Source organism: Pteronotus mesoamericanus, unplaced genomic scaffold (assembly GCF_021234165.1).
Source record: "Pteronotus mesoamericanus isolate MK-2021 breed Mesoamerican mustached bat unplaced genomic scaffold, CSHL_Meso_final contig_657, whole genome shotgun sequence".
NCBI lineage: Eukaryota > Metazoa > Chordata > Mammalia > Chiroptera > Mormoopidae > Pteronotus > Pteronotus mesoamericanus.
In genome coordinates, this window is record NW_026555229.1 from 11,341,897 (window position 1) to 11,360,372 (window position 18,476).

Below are 18,476 nucleotides of genomic sequence, written 5' to 3' on the forward strand. Positions count from 1 at the left end.
TTGTTCTGCGACTTCTGCTGCTAGAGCAGAAGGAACATTGTGCTGCAGTTGCTAAAGACTTGATTCATACTGCTACCAACAAATCAGATTTCTTCAAGAAGGTCATAACCAGAGATGAATCATGGTTCTACAGCTATGATCCAGAAACAAAGGCCCAGTCATCCAAATGGAAGTTACCTGGTTCTCCATGCCCAGAGAAGGCATGGCAAAGTCGCAACAAGATCAAGACCGTGTTAACTATGTTTTTTCACTGGGAAGGTATGGTCCATCACAAGTATGCTCCTCTGAGCCAAACAATTAATAAGTTCTACCTCAATGTTCTCCATTGGTTGAGAGATGCAGTAGCAACCAAATCAGCCGCAGCTGTGGACAACTGGTGATTGGCAGCTTCATCAAACAACACACCCCCTCACCACTCACTCACGCATCACGTCTCCTGCAGAGTTCTTTGGTGAAACATCAAATCATCCAGGTAATTCAGCACCCCCTACAGCCCATATTTGGTGCCCTGACACTTCTGGCTTTTCCCAAATCTCAAATTTTGAAAGGGAAGGAATTTCAGAGCATCGATGAGATTCAGGAAAATATAGCAGGCAACTGATGGTGATTCCAACAAAGAATTTTGAAGTGTGTTTTGAACAGTGGAAGAGACACTGGGAGAACTGTGTGAAGTCCCAGCTTGCCTACTTTGAAGGGGACTGAGGTGTCATTGTCCTGTGTACAATGTTTCTTATATGTTGTATCTTCTTCAATAAATGTGTCTATTGTGCATAATATATGGCTGGATCTTTCTGGACAGACCTCGTATGTTAGTTTATTTAAAAATCAGTTTCAGATTTGCTTTTCCAAACAATACATGTTGGGAGCAATTTGAGCTAAGTCTAGATCATGACTGACTGAGTTTGGACTTTAGAAAATACATCTCCTCTGAACTTTCTACATGGTTTCAAATTTGTAACTTTGCCCCTTGCACGGCCATTATCATTAGCAAATTTATAACAAAAGATTTTTTTTCAAGTTATTTCCAATCCTGCCAATGTCTAAGCAAGCAACCGCCTCTGCTCCACAATACCTACTCTTCAAATATAGAAGTCCAGTTCATAGTTCCTTGAAACAGGTAATGTTGATCAATAAAACATTCTTTATCAGTCATTGGTACGTTAGTGAGAAAGACATTAGATTGATCCTCTGCTTTGTCCAGCAGTGAATGCCTTTAAGTCTTTGGATTGCCCTGGTGAGTGCTGACCTAGCAAGCACCTACTTGAAATTTTTGTACTTACTGTTCTGCACTTACATTTTGAACAATGTATATTATGTTGTATCTAATTACTACCATGTTCCAGTTGTACAAGTATAGGATGTATTTTTTATGTTTGCTAAAAAAGTTTATTCTAAATAGCACTGTTACACCAAAATGTTCTCATAGCTGTGCCCTCCAACTGAGTTTTCTTTTCTCTTTTTTTAATGAATGCCAATCCAGCTGTCAAATTCCATTAAGGACACTTAGTAATGTAATGGGTCGTTGTTACTTTTACTGGTTTATTTCATTATCATTAGCATTTTTCCCTTTAAATTGGATTTTTAACTAAGGCTCAGATTAATTGCATCTTTTACTAATCAAATGTAGATCCATTGTTTTGTAGACTTTTAAATCGAAGTTTAGAATTCATACTTTTAAAGATATACTCAACAGAAGTAATTTCAAAACAATAAAAAGGATTCAAATATTTAAGAATGATTTGGATCAATCTTAAGGTTCTGGCTCTTGGCCAGAAAGAGTTAAGTTACTACATTTATACCAGTTTTATAGCCATACAAGGCTTTTTAATTTTACTACTCTGAGAACATTTACCATTTCTATTTTGGTGCTGAATATTGTGATCCTGTATTTCCAGGCACCACAATAAAGAAAGGCCATAATCAAGGTTGTAATAGCTATATATACTTCTGAGAAATGACTGTCCTTTAAGCCATTCCATGTTTTTTGGTCAACTCTTCCATACCTATTAACATTTGTAACCATGGATAATTCCGAATTTGAAGAACATTTGGTTATCTGAGGCAAATTATTAAACCTCAGTTTTTTTTAATCTATGGAAGCAGGGGATGCTGCTGACATAACCTTTTCCTGAGGGTTGATTTTCTTTGTTTCATTATACACAATTAAAGGCCCTCAACTTTTTCAAAATGATGTCAAACTAACCCTCAGTTAAAAGTGTAAACTTGAACATCATTTACTGTTACTCAGGGCACAGTCAATGTCATTTTGATGACCTCTCATTAAGACATCGTAGCCATCTTAGGTTAACAGTTACAACTTCCAAAATAGTGACCATTGCCCATGTGGTGGTCTTTTCAGGTGGACCTGAGCCAGTGTAGGGCCTTCACCCTGTAGGTATCAATACTGCCTTTCTATCTGCAACTCGGAATTATGTGGAATGTTCCATGGTATTTTATGAGTCATTCACATTGGCCTGCCCATCTTCTAATACTCCTTGTCCTTATGCATCGCATTTATCTGGTTTGCTATGTGCTGATAGAAAAGAAGACCAAGTGCACAGGGTGGTGAATTATGAGGAGGTAATATTTCATCAGGCAAAAGCCCTGAGCTAGGAGAATTTAGATCGCCCCAATGATACCAAGTGTATGATCTTGGACACATCTTTTTATGAAGACTTCTTTTATTAGTTATTTAATCTAGAAAACAAGGGGGTTTGGACTAGATAGTCTCTTAATTTTTGCTTCAAAGCCTTAGAAAATCTAAGTGGGGAGTCAGATCCTTGGCAGTAATATGTTAGCAGATACTTCTTAATCTTTAAAAATCTAGTTACTTGAAGAAAATGTTTTTCTTTGGTGTTTAGGTCAAACAAACCACCGCCATACAACTAACTACCTCATACATCTACTTTTATGTGCATGCTAGACAGACAGCCATAACATTAAACCCATTAATAAGCACTAGAATTTTTTAGCCCTTCCTTACATGTTGTTCCTTCAGTCAATGGTATTTATAAAATACCTGTGCAGCTCTGGACAGTGTGGCTCAGTCAGTTGGAACATCATCCATAAACCGGAAAAGTCATGGGTGAGAATCAAAATCAAATTTTTCAAAAAGGAAAACTAAAATAATTGGACAAACTGTGCGTGGTAGATTTTTCTTATATATCATTGAAGAAGTAACATTGACCATGGGGCAATCTGTGACTGAACATGGTAATGCTAATAAATGTCATTATTATTCTTTTATAGCAGTATGATACTTGAGCTTTGCAGCTTTGAAAAATCACTCAACATCTCTGAGTATAGTTTCCTCTCATCCGTAAAATGTGATCCTTGAATCTAGTCTGAAATATTCCAAGATAGCTGTCACAGAATCAATGGCCATTTTATCAATAAGTGCTTTGTGGGATAATTAAATCTTCTTCCATTGGGCACTTAGAAAGGGTCATCTTTATTGCTCAGTTCTACTCAATGCCAGTTTGTTTCTCTTTTCATTTTCCTTGGCTTTTGTCTGCCTTTTCAGATCTATCCATTTACTGTGAGTTGTATACAAAAATTTGGCTAGCAGTTGAAAGTAGTTCATGCCTTTTAGAATTTAAAATAAATAAAAATCCGCTGGTCAATACAAGGATGTGGCTTATTGTAGTGGTGCAGAGTCCCTTTTGTTTTCTAGAACTTTAAATACCTTCACAATTTTATAGTAACTTTCATCAAGAAAAATTCTAACTCAGTAAACAAGCTGTTGTTGTTGTTGTTGTTGTTGTTACCAAATATCCTGCTTTGAAGTCTTGGCATATCTTCGATTATTGTTTTAAATATGAAACATTAGGCCTGGTACTTGAAAGTACAGCCATCTCACTGCTTATATTCTAGGGAAAGCTGTTAAAACTGCCAAGAATTTTAAGTTTGGAAAGACTTTTATAAGTAGTAACTTTTCATAAGATTGTTTTTACCATTCCCAGCCTCGAAATAATGCAAAACAGATTGATTTGGAAGGAGCTCTGATGTAGTAAAATAATTCAATTCAGCTGGCACTTACGGAGTACTCTGCCATTGTGGTGACTACAAACATGAGCAAAGAGTTCTGGACAATTAAACTAGAAGTAGATAAGAGTCAGGGAAAAATTTTTTAAAAATCTGACATTGAGTTATACAGATGGCACTTTCTAAGTTCCCAGGAGGAAAATTTAATTTTCCCACAAATCACTAAGACTTTATTTCTATAACCTGCCATAAACGTGTGTGTGTGGGTGTGTGTGTGAAGAGATTTATATATATATATATATATCTTTATCTATAGATAGATATATATATATCAAGGAATCATTTATTTTCTTCTATCTCTCTAGCACATATTTATTTCCTCCTCTGCCCACATATTTCTCTCTTTCTCTCTCTCTCACATACACACACACGCACACGCACACGCATACACACGCATACACACGCAACCCTTTTCCTTTCTGTTTCCCATCTGACCATCAGTTGAATTTCTAGGGTAGTGGTTTTCAAACTGTGTATCATGACTCACTTATTAATAGATCATGGATCAATTCAACCCACTTTTTTAAAAAATGGAGTACATTACAATAGAAAATAATCAGAATGTACCACATAGTAAGGGAGAATATCATGTCATAAATTTATTTCAGTTAAATATCGCATGTTATTTGTATGTGGTTATAATATAAAGTGTATTTCTTACTGTTGATTGCTGTTTTTAAAAAGTTTGAGAGCCACTGTTGTATTGTAGAGTGTTTCATCCATTTCTGCCCTGAACCAAATGTTCTTTAAGCACGCATGTTGAATAGTTACTACATAAATATTTGGATAAGATTTTTTAAACTAGACTTTTGTTTATGCTTGATACCTTGTTTCTAATCTGCATTGGCCAGAGAAAAACCCATAGTGTTGACAAGTTGTATATTACTTTAAAAAATTTGTTTTCCTTATCATTTTCAATTCAAGAAACACTGTTAAAAAACTAATCTTTTGCTGACTGGTGTGGCTCAGTGAGTTGAGCATCATCCCACAAAGTGAAAGGTTGTGGGTTGGTTCCAGGTCAGGGCACATGCCTGTGTTGTGGGACAGGTCCCTGCTTGGGGACCTACAAGAGGCAACCAATCGATGTCTCTCTCTCACATTGATGTTTCTCTCCCTCTCTTTCTCCCTCCCTTCCCCTCTCTCTAAAAATAAATAAATCTTTAAAACACCAAAAAAAGGCTAATCTTTTTTTTCTTTAATGATGTTCATATTGGTTTGCACTAGTTTATGTTGCTCTGAAGTTCTAGAAAGCCTGACTGTGCATAGCAATGTGGTATTAAAAACAGCATTGGTTAATTTTAAAGAGACAGAGACCAGGAACTGAATTGTTCAGCATATCACATGGAAGCAAAAAACATTTATGTTAGGCTTTGTTGTTCAAAGTTAAGAGGAACTAGAATCTACTATTTATTAATACTTCCCTTAAAACATTTCTTCTCGTGAGGTAGTATGATGAAGATGTGTGGCTCCCTTCCAAGCCATGGTAATTCTGGAACTTTAAAAATTACTTATATTCGTCCTGGCTGGTGTGGCTCCATAGATTGAGTGCTGGCCTGTGAACTGAAAAGTCACCAGTTTGATTCCTAGTCAGGGTGCATGCCAGGGTTGTGGTCTGGGTCTTCATTTAGGGGCGAGTGAGAAGCAACCTATTGGCGTATCTCGGGCACATTGATGTTTCTCTTCCTTTCTCCTTCCCTTCCCCTCTCTCTAAAAATAAAAATCTTTTTAAAAACTTACTTTTATTTTTAATTTTTTTTAATTTTTTGAGCCTTAGTAAAGTCAATCAGAGCTACTAAATAGCAGAAATTAGCATTTGAAAAAAAAATCACTACTGCTGATGGGAATGTAAACCGGTACAACCATTATGGAAAACAGTCTGGCAGTTCCTCAAACAATTAAGAATACAGTTACCATATGACCTGGCAAAACCCTCTTTTGGGTATTTACCCAAAAAACTCAGAAAACATGTATTTACAAAGATATATGCACCCCTATGCTCATTGCAGCATTATTCACGGTGGCCAACACATGGAGACAACCCAAGTGTCCTTTGATAGAGGATTAGACAAAGAAGACGTGGTACACATATGGTATGGAATACTACTCAGCCATGAGAAAAGATGAGATACTGCCATTTGCAACAGCATGGATGGACCGGAGAATATCACGCTAAGTGAAATAAGTCAGCAAAAGCTAAGAACCATATGATTTCACTCATATGTGGGATGTAAAACTGAAACTCATGGACACAGACAGTGTAGTGGCTACCAGAGGGAAGGGGGTGGGAGGGCCTAATATATGGTGACAGAAAACAGTTTGACTTCGGATCGTGGGCACATAGTGCAACATACAGACATAGTATCATAGAAATGTACACTTGAAAACTTGAAAGTGATATGACCCTGTTAACCAATGTCAACCCAATAGATTTAATAAAAATTTATTTAAAAAATAAGAGAAATTACTGGCTACTCCCAGGTCTAGATTGTGATTAAGAACATGGGCTTTAAAGATCTACAGACTAGATTTAAATTCCTAGCCCACCACTTACCAGCTCTTTGATTTGCTCAGTGACTTTCTTTCCTCCTGTAAAATGGAGATGGTAACACCTACCTCATAGGATTTTAAGGAGTAAATTAGCTAATGTATGTAAAGTCCAGTGGCTAGCACATAGGATGGGCCCAGTAACTGGAGGTTGTTTTTAAATGCTATGATAACCCTTCACTAAAGTAAGGAATACCTAGTTATTGTTAGCAAATCACTAGCTGTTAAGAATACTAACCCATATCAGTGGTCTTTATCTGCCTCATTGTGTGAATAGGTCAGCGCACACCAGCAGAATCATAGGATATAAGAAATCAAGAAATCTGAAGCATCTTTTGACATAGTCCTTTTGTCTTATGGTCGATCGTGGCACCTGTATAATGCAATTGTGTATGTACGTTACAGAGAAAGAACTGTGTCTTCTTTGCCGTTGTACTCCCACATAGTAGGACTTGACCTGTAGTAGGTGCTCAAATGCTTGTTGATTGAATATTCCATAGCTGTTCTGTCAAACAAGAATTGGTAGAAATGCAAAGATTTGAGTCCAATAGTTGAGTTAATATTTTTACTTGCTGTGCCTTCTGGCTTATGAAGACTAATACTGAAATCTCAATAGTATCCATTAAATGCCTTTTTTTACAGTGTTTTATTGCACTTTTATAACCACACCCATTCCACTCCCTGTTAACTATATCCCTTCCCAACTCCTGGCAACCACCAATTTGTTCCCCACTTTTATAATGTTCTCATTTAAAGAACACAATAAGTCCTCACTTAACATGGTGAATAGGTTCTGTGACTGTAAGCAAAACAACATATAACGAAACCAATTTTGCCATAAGCTAATTGATATAAACAAGAGTTAAGTTCAACTCAACCCTAAGAGTTAGGGACAACTCTAACCAACTGAGCTACCCGGCTAGGGCCTAAAAGTTTTATAGTTTTACAGTGAAGTCTGTGATCCATTTTCAGTTCACTTTTTTATAGTGGTAAAATATATATAATATAAAATGTACCATTTTAACCATTTTAAAGTGTTCAATTTAATGGCATTTACCATACTAACGATGTTGTTCTGCATCACACTAGATGCAGAACTTTGTCATCGCCCCAAACAGAAATCTAGCACCCATTAAGCAGTCCCTCCCTGTTCTTCCTTCCCCTGAATAACATTCCATTATGTGGATATACTACATTTATTGTTTATCCATTCATCAGTTGATGGAATTTGGGTTGGTTCCACCTTTTGGCTATTGTAAGTGCAGCTATGAACATTTCATGTACAAGTTTGTTTCTGTCTGACTTACCTCACTTAGCATAATGCCCTTGAGGTCCATCCATGTTGTGGAAAAGGGTAAGATTTCCTTCTCTCTGTGGCTGAATAATAATATAATAGTTCATTGTGTATATATACCATATTTTAAAAATCCATCAACACTTAGGTTATTTCCATTATCTTTGCATTATTAATAATGCTACAAACTTCTCCCATATTTTTCTGAATTCTATTTATGTTCAGATCTTCTTGTGGATCCTGAATTTTTTCAAGGCTTGAAATACAATTCAATCAGTAGTACTTGGTGTACAAAATTCAGATAATCAGGTATGCATATGATTGGCTTAACATCTATGTAAAACTCTTCCCATTCAGCATCTATGTATAGAAGAACTCTTAAATGAGAAGTTACTACTCTTATTCTTTATCCTGTATCCTTTATATAAATTCCTAACTCTTATTCCAAGTACATAAAACTTAGAAACTTATTGTTTTAAAAGGCCAAGTTAAATAATGAGCTTTGGAGTTTTAAAAAGGTCAGAGTGTTTTGAGTCATTTCTAATCTTATTTCCCTTTTTTTGGTGTCATTTCCTCATTTTTTGACAAATGCCATAAGCTCCAGTTGTTAAATATTCAGGACAGAATATAGACTAAAAGTCTTAAAATTTTGTAGCCCTCTTATGTTTTATGATATGTGAAATAGTATGTGTCATTGTAAACAAGGAGACAGAAAAATACGGCGTGGAATATTGCCCAAGACATAAGCAGTGTGAATTGGGGTAGGGTGTGTAATCCACTGAACCTCTTGGTTATCAACCTCTATCTCATTGCACAGCTACAAAGATCAAATCAGAAGGGTATAAGAGATGGTATAAACTACTAAGGGCTATATACATAGAGTATGTTTTTTATTATTAAAATGGGGGCTTAGATGTATCTTTCTGTTTACCTTACTCATTGAAAAATGTGTTTGTCATCAGGAATTCTTCAAACTATAAGCTTTTACTTATCAATGTTTGACTTACCAGCTTCTTAAACCAATGCTGGAGCAATGAAATGAATCTACCACCTCAGTTCTTTATTTTTTGCTGTGTTTTCATTACATCATTTTGTAAACATCAGAAATTAAGTTAGACACAAGCTTGCTACCTAACTCTATTTTCCATTAAGCTAAATAGAGCTTTTGGAATTGAGGATTAAGCAGAATCCAAGTGAAGGCAATATTTGTGGGCTGTCTTTTTTAAAATGACTTAAGCAAGTGGCCTACTATGATAAGTTAAGATAGAATTAATTTCTTTATTAAGGTGATATCCCAGTTATTCAGTACTCACTTAGTCTGTACTTGGCCATTTAAAAGTCAGCATGATGTAAACAACTTCTAAGAAAATAAGGTTCCAAAGGTTGGTTAGGCCTCTAGACTTCTGATAACCCAGCTAGATATGAAAAAAAAAACAAACTTTTTTACAGTTGGTGCCCTGTGTACCACATTTTTGGATAATAGCAAGATAATGGTAGAGACCATAGGTTGGTAAGCCAAACTAACAACAGTACAGCAAAACCTAATTTTTGAATAATATATAATATAGTGAGGGTCATTCCATTAGTAGTGGATGTTGTATTTAAAAAAAAAAACCCCTGTGAATTTAATTATCACACATTCATTCTTGTGTTTTCTCTCGATTTTTAAATTAATGACTTAAGATGTGGAAGTTTCAATTATAGAAAAGCTCATATTTTACATTTTCTTCACTAATTGCTTTCTAGTCACAAAATCAGAATGTCATTAAAGCAGTATGATATAAAGTGTTTTAAACCACATTTCCTGAATTTGTGCGTAGTACATTAATTTAGGTAACTTACAAGATGTCATATATGAGATTGACAAGACAGAAACAGTTTTAATATGTTTTGCAAAAATTATTTTTAACAGGATAAGTTTACACTCCCAGGACCAGACTTAATGCAAGAATGTTTAATGTCTTATCATTGGTTTGCGTGGGCTAATTAAGCTGGGTCAAGGCAGCTTTAGCAATGAAGTCTATCACAGAAGACCATTGTTAGAAACGAATGAGTTGTTACTGTGTTTAAAAGGTGAGACCAGATGTCTCTGGTCTTTATTAGTGATTCAGATCCTTAAGATGAATGTGGCCTTTTTTGCCTTTCCCTTTGTGGATCTATCTAGGAAAGTGTTCTGCTGGGACTTTGAGGTTGTGAAGAAAGGTATGCAGTTATGGGCTCCACAGAAATTTCTCTCTCCTTAGTTGTCAACATAAATGGAAAAATAGTACTTCGATGTTTTACATTTAACTCCCCTTATTATGAAGTGATTCCTCCCACCAGACAAAAATCACTTAAAAATATAATTTCGTGGTTAATCAGAGTGGTTTTTCTGTTACCCAACCGTTATATTGAAAAGGTTGCATGAATGAAAGTTACCACCTGTAGAAGAAAATTAACCAAAGCCATTTTTTACAATTTCTCTTTTTTGTTTCCTTTTTTTTTTTTTCCCTTGCTACACATTTTTGCATTTTCTATACTCAGTTCAAAAGCACAGCCAGGGAACGGAATAGACCAATCAGTGGTCTCCCTTTCCCTTGATTTAGGCTTACTGCCATTTCTTGTCTACAAGTTCCAGGAAGCATTCCTTTGGTTGGCACACTGTTACTCTCTGCTAGGTCATTGCTCCTCTGAGTGTGGTTCAGGATCTAGTGCCAGGCTGCAGACCGGACTGTCTGTGACAAGTACAGTCTATGGTATTCTGTGTTGAGACACCTCTTTCAGTTTGACAATTGCCAAGACATCTAAATGCATAGTTTTGTATTTTACAAAAATATTGGTCCACAGCGAATTGGAGAAAGTCACCACAGACGTTTTGAAAAGCACCAGGCCAGATAGATGCTTTCAACTTCATTTAACAATGACTGTCCTGTTGACCTCGCTGTAGTTGGTTAGGTGCTCAGTTGCGGCAAAGCCCAGATGAATTTCCCTAGCATAAAATCAGGGATAATCCTAAGTATCAGTGATAATCATGATAATTAGGTAAATCAACTGTTCATGTGTTTTCTGAATAGCTCTTCGTTGCTGCTTGGATTTGAAACAGTGTCTGCTGAAGTTATGTAGTCTAACCATGTTAATGTTTCCCTGGGAAGTTGTTGAATCATTTTAAAAACTTAAAACTGTGTTTCCCTCGTGTTAGTAAATTACATTCTCTACAAAATGGAGTGGCCATTAAATATGACCAAAGTTTGTCTAACACAAAATCATGAGTAATAGAAAAAAGAGCTCTACCAAGAGTACTCACTGTGAAAATTTGTGAAATCTTGGATGTGGCATTTTACATTTGTATATTTTGATCATTGCTTCCTTTAAAAATTCAATAGCAATTGATGACATTGTTATAATTGAGCCACATGTTTCCGTTAGCGCCGAAAATAGCAATTTTCAATTTAGTGTTATAATCTAAGATATTTTTACCTTAATAAAAAAATTGTTCTAGTTTTTTTGGTTTGTTTGTTTTGAGAAATTGCATTTTAAAGAAAGCTACCAGTGTTACTCTGAGGGAAGAAAATAATTCTAATTTGAATTTTACAACGAACTGACCGTAAACGTCCTTTGTGTTTCTTAATACAGGTAAGGGGAATCAGCAGGCTTGAAGCATGAGTTCAGATGCCAGCCAAGGCGTGATCACTACTCCTCCTCCTCCCAGCATGCCTCATAAAGAGAGGTATTTTGACCGCATCAATGAAAATGACCCAGAGTACATCAGGGAGAGGAACATGTCTCCTGATCTACGACAAGACTTCAATATGATGGAACAGAGGAAGCGAGTTACTCAGATCTTACAAAGTCCTGTGAGTTGAAATAATTAGAAGGCTATAACTTTTCTTCTTCTTTGGAAACCTTGGTAAAATGAAGTAGGAGATATCTTAACTCTCAGCTTAGAAGAGGGGTGGAGGAAGAGTGACTCTTGCAGAGGTAAAATGCATACCTAATTTATATATTTTATTTTCAAAGCTTTAATAACAAACTAGTGTTGTCTTGGTGGTATGAATTTTCTTTGTGTGATTTCTGAATGTGATGCTTCATTAAAGAAGGAAAAAAGATGCCCCTAAGCTCAGGGACACCCAATTCGGACTGAATTTTCGAAGAAATGAAAGTTACGACTGAAGTATTAGAAACCAAGAAAGGAAAAATACGTACACGAGAAATACGTCTCGTGCACGTATTTTCTTCTTCCTTTGGGTATCTTGACACTCAGAGCAGCATAGGAAGACTTAAGGTTTTTGAGGTCTGTGATTCGGCAGCCTCATGTTACGTGACACCTAATGCAGGCTCACATATGTGCATACACACCGAACCAACTAGATTAAAAGTAGATTATAACCTAAACTCAAGCTGAAAATTTTATCTGCACAGTAATATCCAGACTTTGCAAACCATACCCAAGTGATGTTAGACTTCTTACCCTTAGTGGAATTGTGAAGGTCACATATAAATGATAGAAAATGAGAAAACAGCTTAATTAATCTTAAATATGCAAAAATAATTCATAACTTTATGTATAATGAAGGTCAGAGGCCCCTTAAGGCAGATAGAGTTCAGCACACAAAGACACATGATGCCCAGGTTAGGGTTATATTAGGTTTCCAACTTAGGTACTAAAATAAGCACAAAGGCATAGAACTGCCTGGGGTGGCCCTGGTAAATCATTTTTGTTGTGCCCTTGTGAATTTAATCACAGAGATTAAGTCCAAAGCCAAAGGGGAATTCCACTCTGAGTAATTCTCCTATACTAGTGGCCTAGATAAAAGCAAGTAAAAGTTTTAAAGCAGTGCAAGCTTTGAGGAATTTAAGTTAGCTTAAATTTAAAGCTACCCTTTAAATAAACCTTGAAAGACCCCCTGGCTGGCGTGGCTCAGTGGCTTAAGTGCTGACCTGCAAACCAAAAGGTCACTGGTTCGATTCCCAGTCAGGGCACATGCCTGGGTTGCAGGCTAGGCTCCCAGTTAGGGGTGTGCGAGAGGCAACAGATCAAAGTATCTCTCACACTTTGGTTCTCTCTTTCTCCCTCCGTTTCCCTCTTTCAAACAAACAAACAAATAAATAAATAAATAAATTTTTAAAATAAATAGACCCTGAAGGAAACCTTTCCCAAGGGAAAAGAGATTAACCAGAAAATTCGTCATGAGGGAATAAGTGCCTTCCTTTATGCAAGCCTGAGTCTGTGTTTAGAAACAGTTGAAGGGCATGTTAATTATTTGGATCAAAATAGATACATTTCCTCTTCTAAAGAAACCCCACTTTTTAAGATCTACCTTATTAGCCAAATGATTATGTAACATAAAAAGTAACTGAAAGAATGAAATGAAGTTCAGATTTTGTTCAGGGTTATTAAATATTGAGATTTCTTTGGGAAGTGCTCCAAAGAGGACTATTTAATTCTAACTGTAAAATTTAAAAGGAAAATATTCTAAACTACATTTCCATGCAAGAGTTTTTGTTTTATAATTTCCCCATTAAGCCACAGACAGCATAGCTTTGAGTTGATTATCTAATTTTTTAATACTAATGCATTTTCATTTATAACTTGGCTTAAAAGTATCGATTTTACTTATGCTTGGGGAACTTCATAAAATAATGGAAAAAGGCAGGTACATAGACTGTTATTTCCATATTCCTGTAGCAAGAGTGATAATCTTCAGCCCAGAGAGTAACAAAGAAGTTTTAAAAGAATTGTGGGTTGATCATTTTTTTTTTCCATAGATCTTTGCTAGTGAATTTAAAATCTTGTTTGTGAAAGTATGAAATTTTGTCTTCCTGCCACACAACAGACTTCACCAAAGAAATCACACATAATGGCCTGTACTAGTTACTATTTCTAAATAACAAATTACCCCAAAATGTTGCAGTTTAAAACAACAAGCTTTAATTATCTCATTGTTCCTGTGGGTCAGGAATTTAGGAGCATCTTAGCTGAGTGGTTCTGGCTCAAGGTCTGTCATGAAGTTACAGTCAAGACATCAGCCAGTGCTCTCACCTGAAGGTTTGACTGGCCCAGCGATTTCCACTCTTTGGATGGGTCACTCACATGGTATTGGCAAAAGGCCACTGTACCTTGCCACATGGACCTTTACCTGGGGCTGTTTGAATGTTCTTTTTAGAGTAAGTATCTGAGAGTCAGCAAAGAGGAGCCTGCAGTGCCTTTTATGACATTAAACACTGTCATCCCTGCCATATTAGTTAGACGTGAGTCACTAAGTTCAGCTCATGCTCGAGGGGAATTATGCTCCACCTTTTGAGGGGAGGATTGTTCAGTCCCTGAGCTAATTTATTTTAAAAATGCTACAGTCTGCCAGAGTTTATTTACCTTCTCCCACACACAGATTACACTCACCTTCTCCTGTCACCCGTGCAAAAGTCTCATTCCACCGCCACCTTAGCCTGGACCCAGAATCTCATCTCAGCCGGGCTCCGGGACGGGTTCTGCTCCTCCGGTACAGTTCCTTAAGTGCATCTCCTCCTCTCAATCTATTGACCTAAAAGAACTGAAGAGACACGTTATCTGCCCCCCACCCCAGTGGTGGGGCAGACAGGGATAACTGCTGTAACATTCCTGTTCAAAAAAGGGAAAAATGGGGTTACCGTAGAGTAACTCATCCCTAGCAATTCTGAAATCCATCTGGGCAAATGTTTGGGAGTTCCCCTGGTGAGGACTCAGTCCTTCCACTTGCTAGGAGTGAGTTTCCTGAGCTCTTGACTCAGGTCTCTGGGCTTTTGGTTCCATCCTCTGAATGATCATATCTTTTCCTTGAAAGGGAGTCCGTGTTTGCCATTCTTTTTTCTCAACCTGCTTCTTTCTTGTAAAAGTTTGGGGGTTCAAAGACCTCTTTTTTTTATTTTGTATTGTCTTTGTTCCTTTAAGCCCAAGCTTGCATTGTTTCTGCCAGTATGACTCTTAAAACCTGTGGATCTCCTATGAATATTGTTAAACAAAACTCATAGCCAATAAAGATTTTTAAACAACCAATGATATGCCTAATTTGTGTTTGTAAGAAACAAATTTGTAAGCCTTCTGTTTAAAATGGTAAGTTCATTTTGGAAGAAAGGAAATCAGGAGAGAAATTAATAAAAGCCAAGTATAATACTTTTTTTATTAAGCACTTACTGTGTGCCAGGCACCTATTACGTAGTGAATCCTATCTAATCCTGAAAAACTCAATCAAAGAAGTATTACTATCCCTAGTTTACAGATGAATAAACTGAAAGTTAGGCAGTAACTAACTTGCTGAAGTTTTTAGAAGTGAAGTTAAATGGTGGGGTCTGAATTTAAACTGCCAAGGTGCACTAAGCTGTACCACTTAAAGTATTCAATAAAAATCAAATAATTCCACTCATACATTCTTGTTTCATTCATCCTCAAATTCTGTTGCTCAAGCTAATTCCACCCAAGTCAAGAAGAATTTCCAGCTAAAAAATGTTTTGGTGTATGTAAACTTGAATGACAGACACAGCACAATATTGTCTTGAGCTGAGAAAGTAAGAGATAGAATTTGTCTCATCCTGACTCCAAGTACTACTACTTTCTAGGAATTTCATCTCCTTTTGTCATAATTTTTGTTTTTAATTTAAGAAAGTATTTGTCTTAGAAATTAAGGGCTGATGAGGAAAGTGGTTTAGCTAGAGATTTTGTTAATGCTGTAGAGAGAATCCGCACGTTTCCTTTGATTCCCTACTTAAATGTGTATGGAGACCCTGGATTGTCATTTACCCCCTTGTCTCAGAATGAAGTGTTCATGGCAAACCACTGGGATTAAATGATGCCTCATCAGAGTTAAAGAAGCGTGTAAGTCAAAAAACTAACAGCACATTGTACATAGGAGATGTTTAATAAATTCTGAATACATGGGTGAATGGATATATGAATAGGTGGGTGGGCTTTGTGTCATTAAACACTTGAATGTTGTCCAACCAGCTCCTACTGAACTTGACTGCTTAGGGTGGAAAACAGTTGGTGAGTTTCAAAAAAAAGGAAGTTGTTAAGCCTTACTGCTTATAGGAAGCAATTTAGACTGGTTGACAGAATTGTGCAATGTTATTCTGAAAGCACAACAGGAGTACAGGTGGTGAGAGTTCGGGCACATGACACACTAACATATCTTAATAACAGGGCAATGTGTAATGCTACAAGCTTATTTTGAAGATAGGAGAAACTTCAAAGTCATATACATCTTAGAATATCACTGTAATTAAGGCCTGAGATGTTAATGGTGCCTTAATTAGAATAGTTGATCAAAATCACCATGATTTATCTGGGCACTTTGGAAGTTTAATATGCAGGTATTCTTTATTAACTGTTTGGATTTCTATTATATACCAGTTTCAAGTAAAGATACTATTCTAACCTTCAGGTTCATATTAATTAAGACTTATATACAGGAGAAAGACCATCCAGAAGAAAATTTGGTTTATTTGTTTTCTCTCCTTTCAACAGGACCAGTGGTAATCTATTTCCAAATGAATACATTTCTTAATGGAGAATTTCTAAGTAAGTTTGTTACGCTCCTAATCCCACTTTAGGAGAGATCTAATAACATAATTGCAGGGTGCCTTGGGAGCAGCAAGTCTGTAATCTTCTATTCTTTTTGCTCCAATTTTTCTCTCTAGTAATTATTGAGGTAGAACATCCACAAGTGGATGTTTTGATCCATCTCTGATATTTATCAATATTGTCAACTGATTTCCATGAGTTAGATATTACTTATAAATTAGCCTATATGATTTTTTTAGCCTTAACTCAAATAATTGTATCAGGTCAGTTTCTTTTATCAAAGTGATCCTCTTTTTCGTGAATTAAAAAATCTTTAATCTGTTGCCACTTTCTCCTGAAAGTTCTGATCTTAGATGTAGAAGTGTTAAGATCTGACATTTCAAGTTAATTCTACTTTTGGTTTATAGTGTAAATGAATATGTATGTACTTAAAAGTATACTCTTACCCTACATGAATCTCAAATCTCTGAAGTTTTCATGTTTTTATAAGTTTATTTTTATTCATACCTTATAAATTCAAAATTAACAGGATCACTCCCTCAACACTGACAGAAGATGTATAAAATAAAAAGGTCTGAGATTCAGATAAGGCTTTTAAGGCACCCTCTCTCTAACATAAACATATTGTTTTTCACCTAGTGATTTTTTTATCATGCTTTTTAGACGTGTGTTTAATGAGGGAGCTGGCCAAACTATAACACTCTGGGGACAAGCCATGTTTTCAAGTACAATTTTGAGTTGAAGAGTGAAATGACTTTTTAAGAATTTATAACATTCATTTATAAAATTCATTTCTTCAAAAAAAGATGAATTTATCCCATTAGATGATGGACAGGCCTAATTACACAGTAGAAACTTCTCATTCAAGTGATAGACCGATGAGACTCCTTTCTAGAGCTCTAGATTCCAGTACTAATAACCTATGAAGTGGATTTTGCTCTCATTAACTCAGCCAAGATTGAAATCAGACTCTTTTCCATATAATATTCCATAATATTTTCCATATTATCTAGGAAAATAAGAAAACTCTAACTTACTACTTTATTAATTGAGCACTGAACTAGACATTCAGGGTGACTCTAGGAATATGAAAGACAGTTCCAGCCATTAGATACTGTGGTATAGTAGAGTAGGAAAAATGAATTACTGTCATGCGGTAGGTACCCAAGTGTACGATAGGCAAGTGTTAAAAGAATTCAGATGCAGTGAAAAGAGAAGAAATACAGAGATCCTTTTCTTTCTTTCTTTCTTCCTTCCTTCCTTTCTTCCTTCCTCCCTCCCTCCTTTCTTTTTCTTCCTTCCTTTCCTTTCCTTTCCTGTCCTGTCCTGTCCTCCTTAAACTGGGGTCATTAAAGGACAGACTTCAAGCAAGAAGGTGGCATTTAAGATGAATGTTGAATAAAGAGTAATTCATTAGGTAGAGGAGGAGTGGAAGCCAGCATCTTCATTTGATGGAATATGGTGAACACAGATATGAGTACAGGTTGTGATCAGAAAATGCTTGAGTGAACCTCATAGACTAGGCCAGAGCGCAAGGTAGTACTGGTAGACACTGACAAAAAACTGCTAAACAGATTATAGGGATTCTGGAGTAATACCAGACTATTTTGGACTAAGTTAGGGGTCATCCCATTTCTTAACATTTCCAGTTTTAATCCGTTTATGTAACTTTTTATATATACATATATGTATACAGTGGTGGTTTTGGACCCAGGTTCACAACTACTTGTTAGCTATGTGACATTGAGAAACTCGCTTAACTTGATCTTCAGTTTCCTTGTTGGTACAATGGACCTCGAATGGTTGTTGTGACAAGTAACAAGTAAACAAGTAACAAGTAAAAGCATGTAGTACAATACTTAGCATATAGTAGGCAAATAATTTTGTGAAAATTGTATACATAAAGGTATATACAATATTGCTAATGGAATACATTTTATGCTTTTGTGGCAACACTTTGAACGTTCTAATCACAATTCCTTAAACTGCATTTTAGTTTTTTAAAGGTCTCAAAGACTCTTTCACCCTGACGGCACTCTGTGTATTCACATTCATGTATTCATG

The 18,476-nt window shown here is 36.1% G+C and overlaps 1 protein-coding gene across 6 annotated transcripts in view; it reads left to right on the plus strand.

Moving 5' to 3' along the window:
- ADD3 (adducin 3) overlaps positions 1 to 18,476 on the plus strand; it is a 117,175-nt gene that overhangs the window by 75,596 nt on the left and 23,103 nt on the right. For all 6 annotated transcript variants that reach the window (XM_054581481.1, XM_054581483.1, XM_054581480.1 and 3 more), the window contains exon 2: positions 11,495 to 11,715. In XM_054581481.1, the coding sequence (XP_054437456.1) occupies positions 11,521 to 11,715 (195 nt within the window). In that variant the 5' untranslated portion in view covers positions 11,495 to 11,520. The remainder of the gene's footprint in view (positions 1 to 11,494; positions 11,716 to 18,476) is intronic.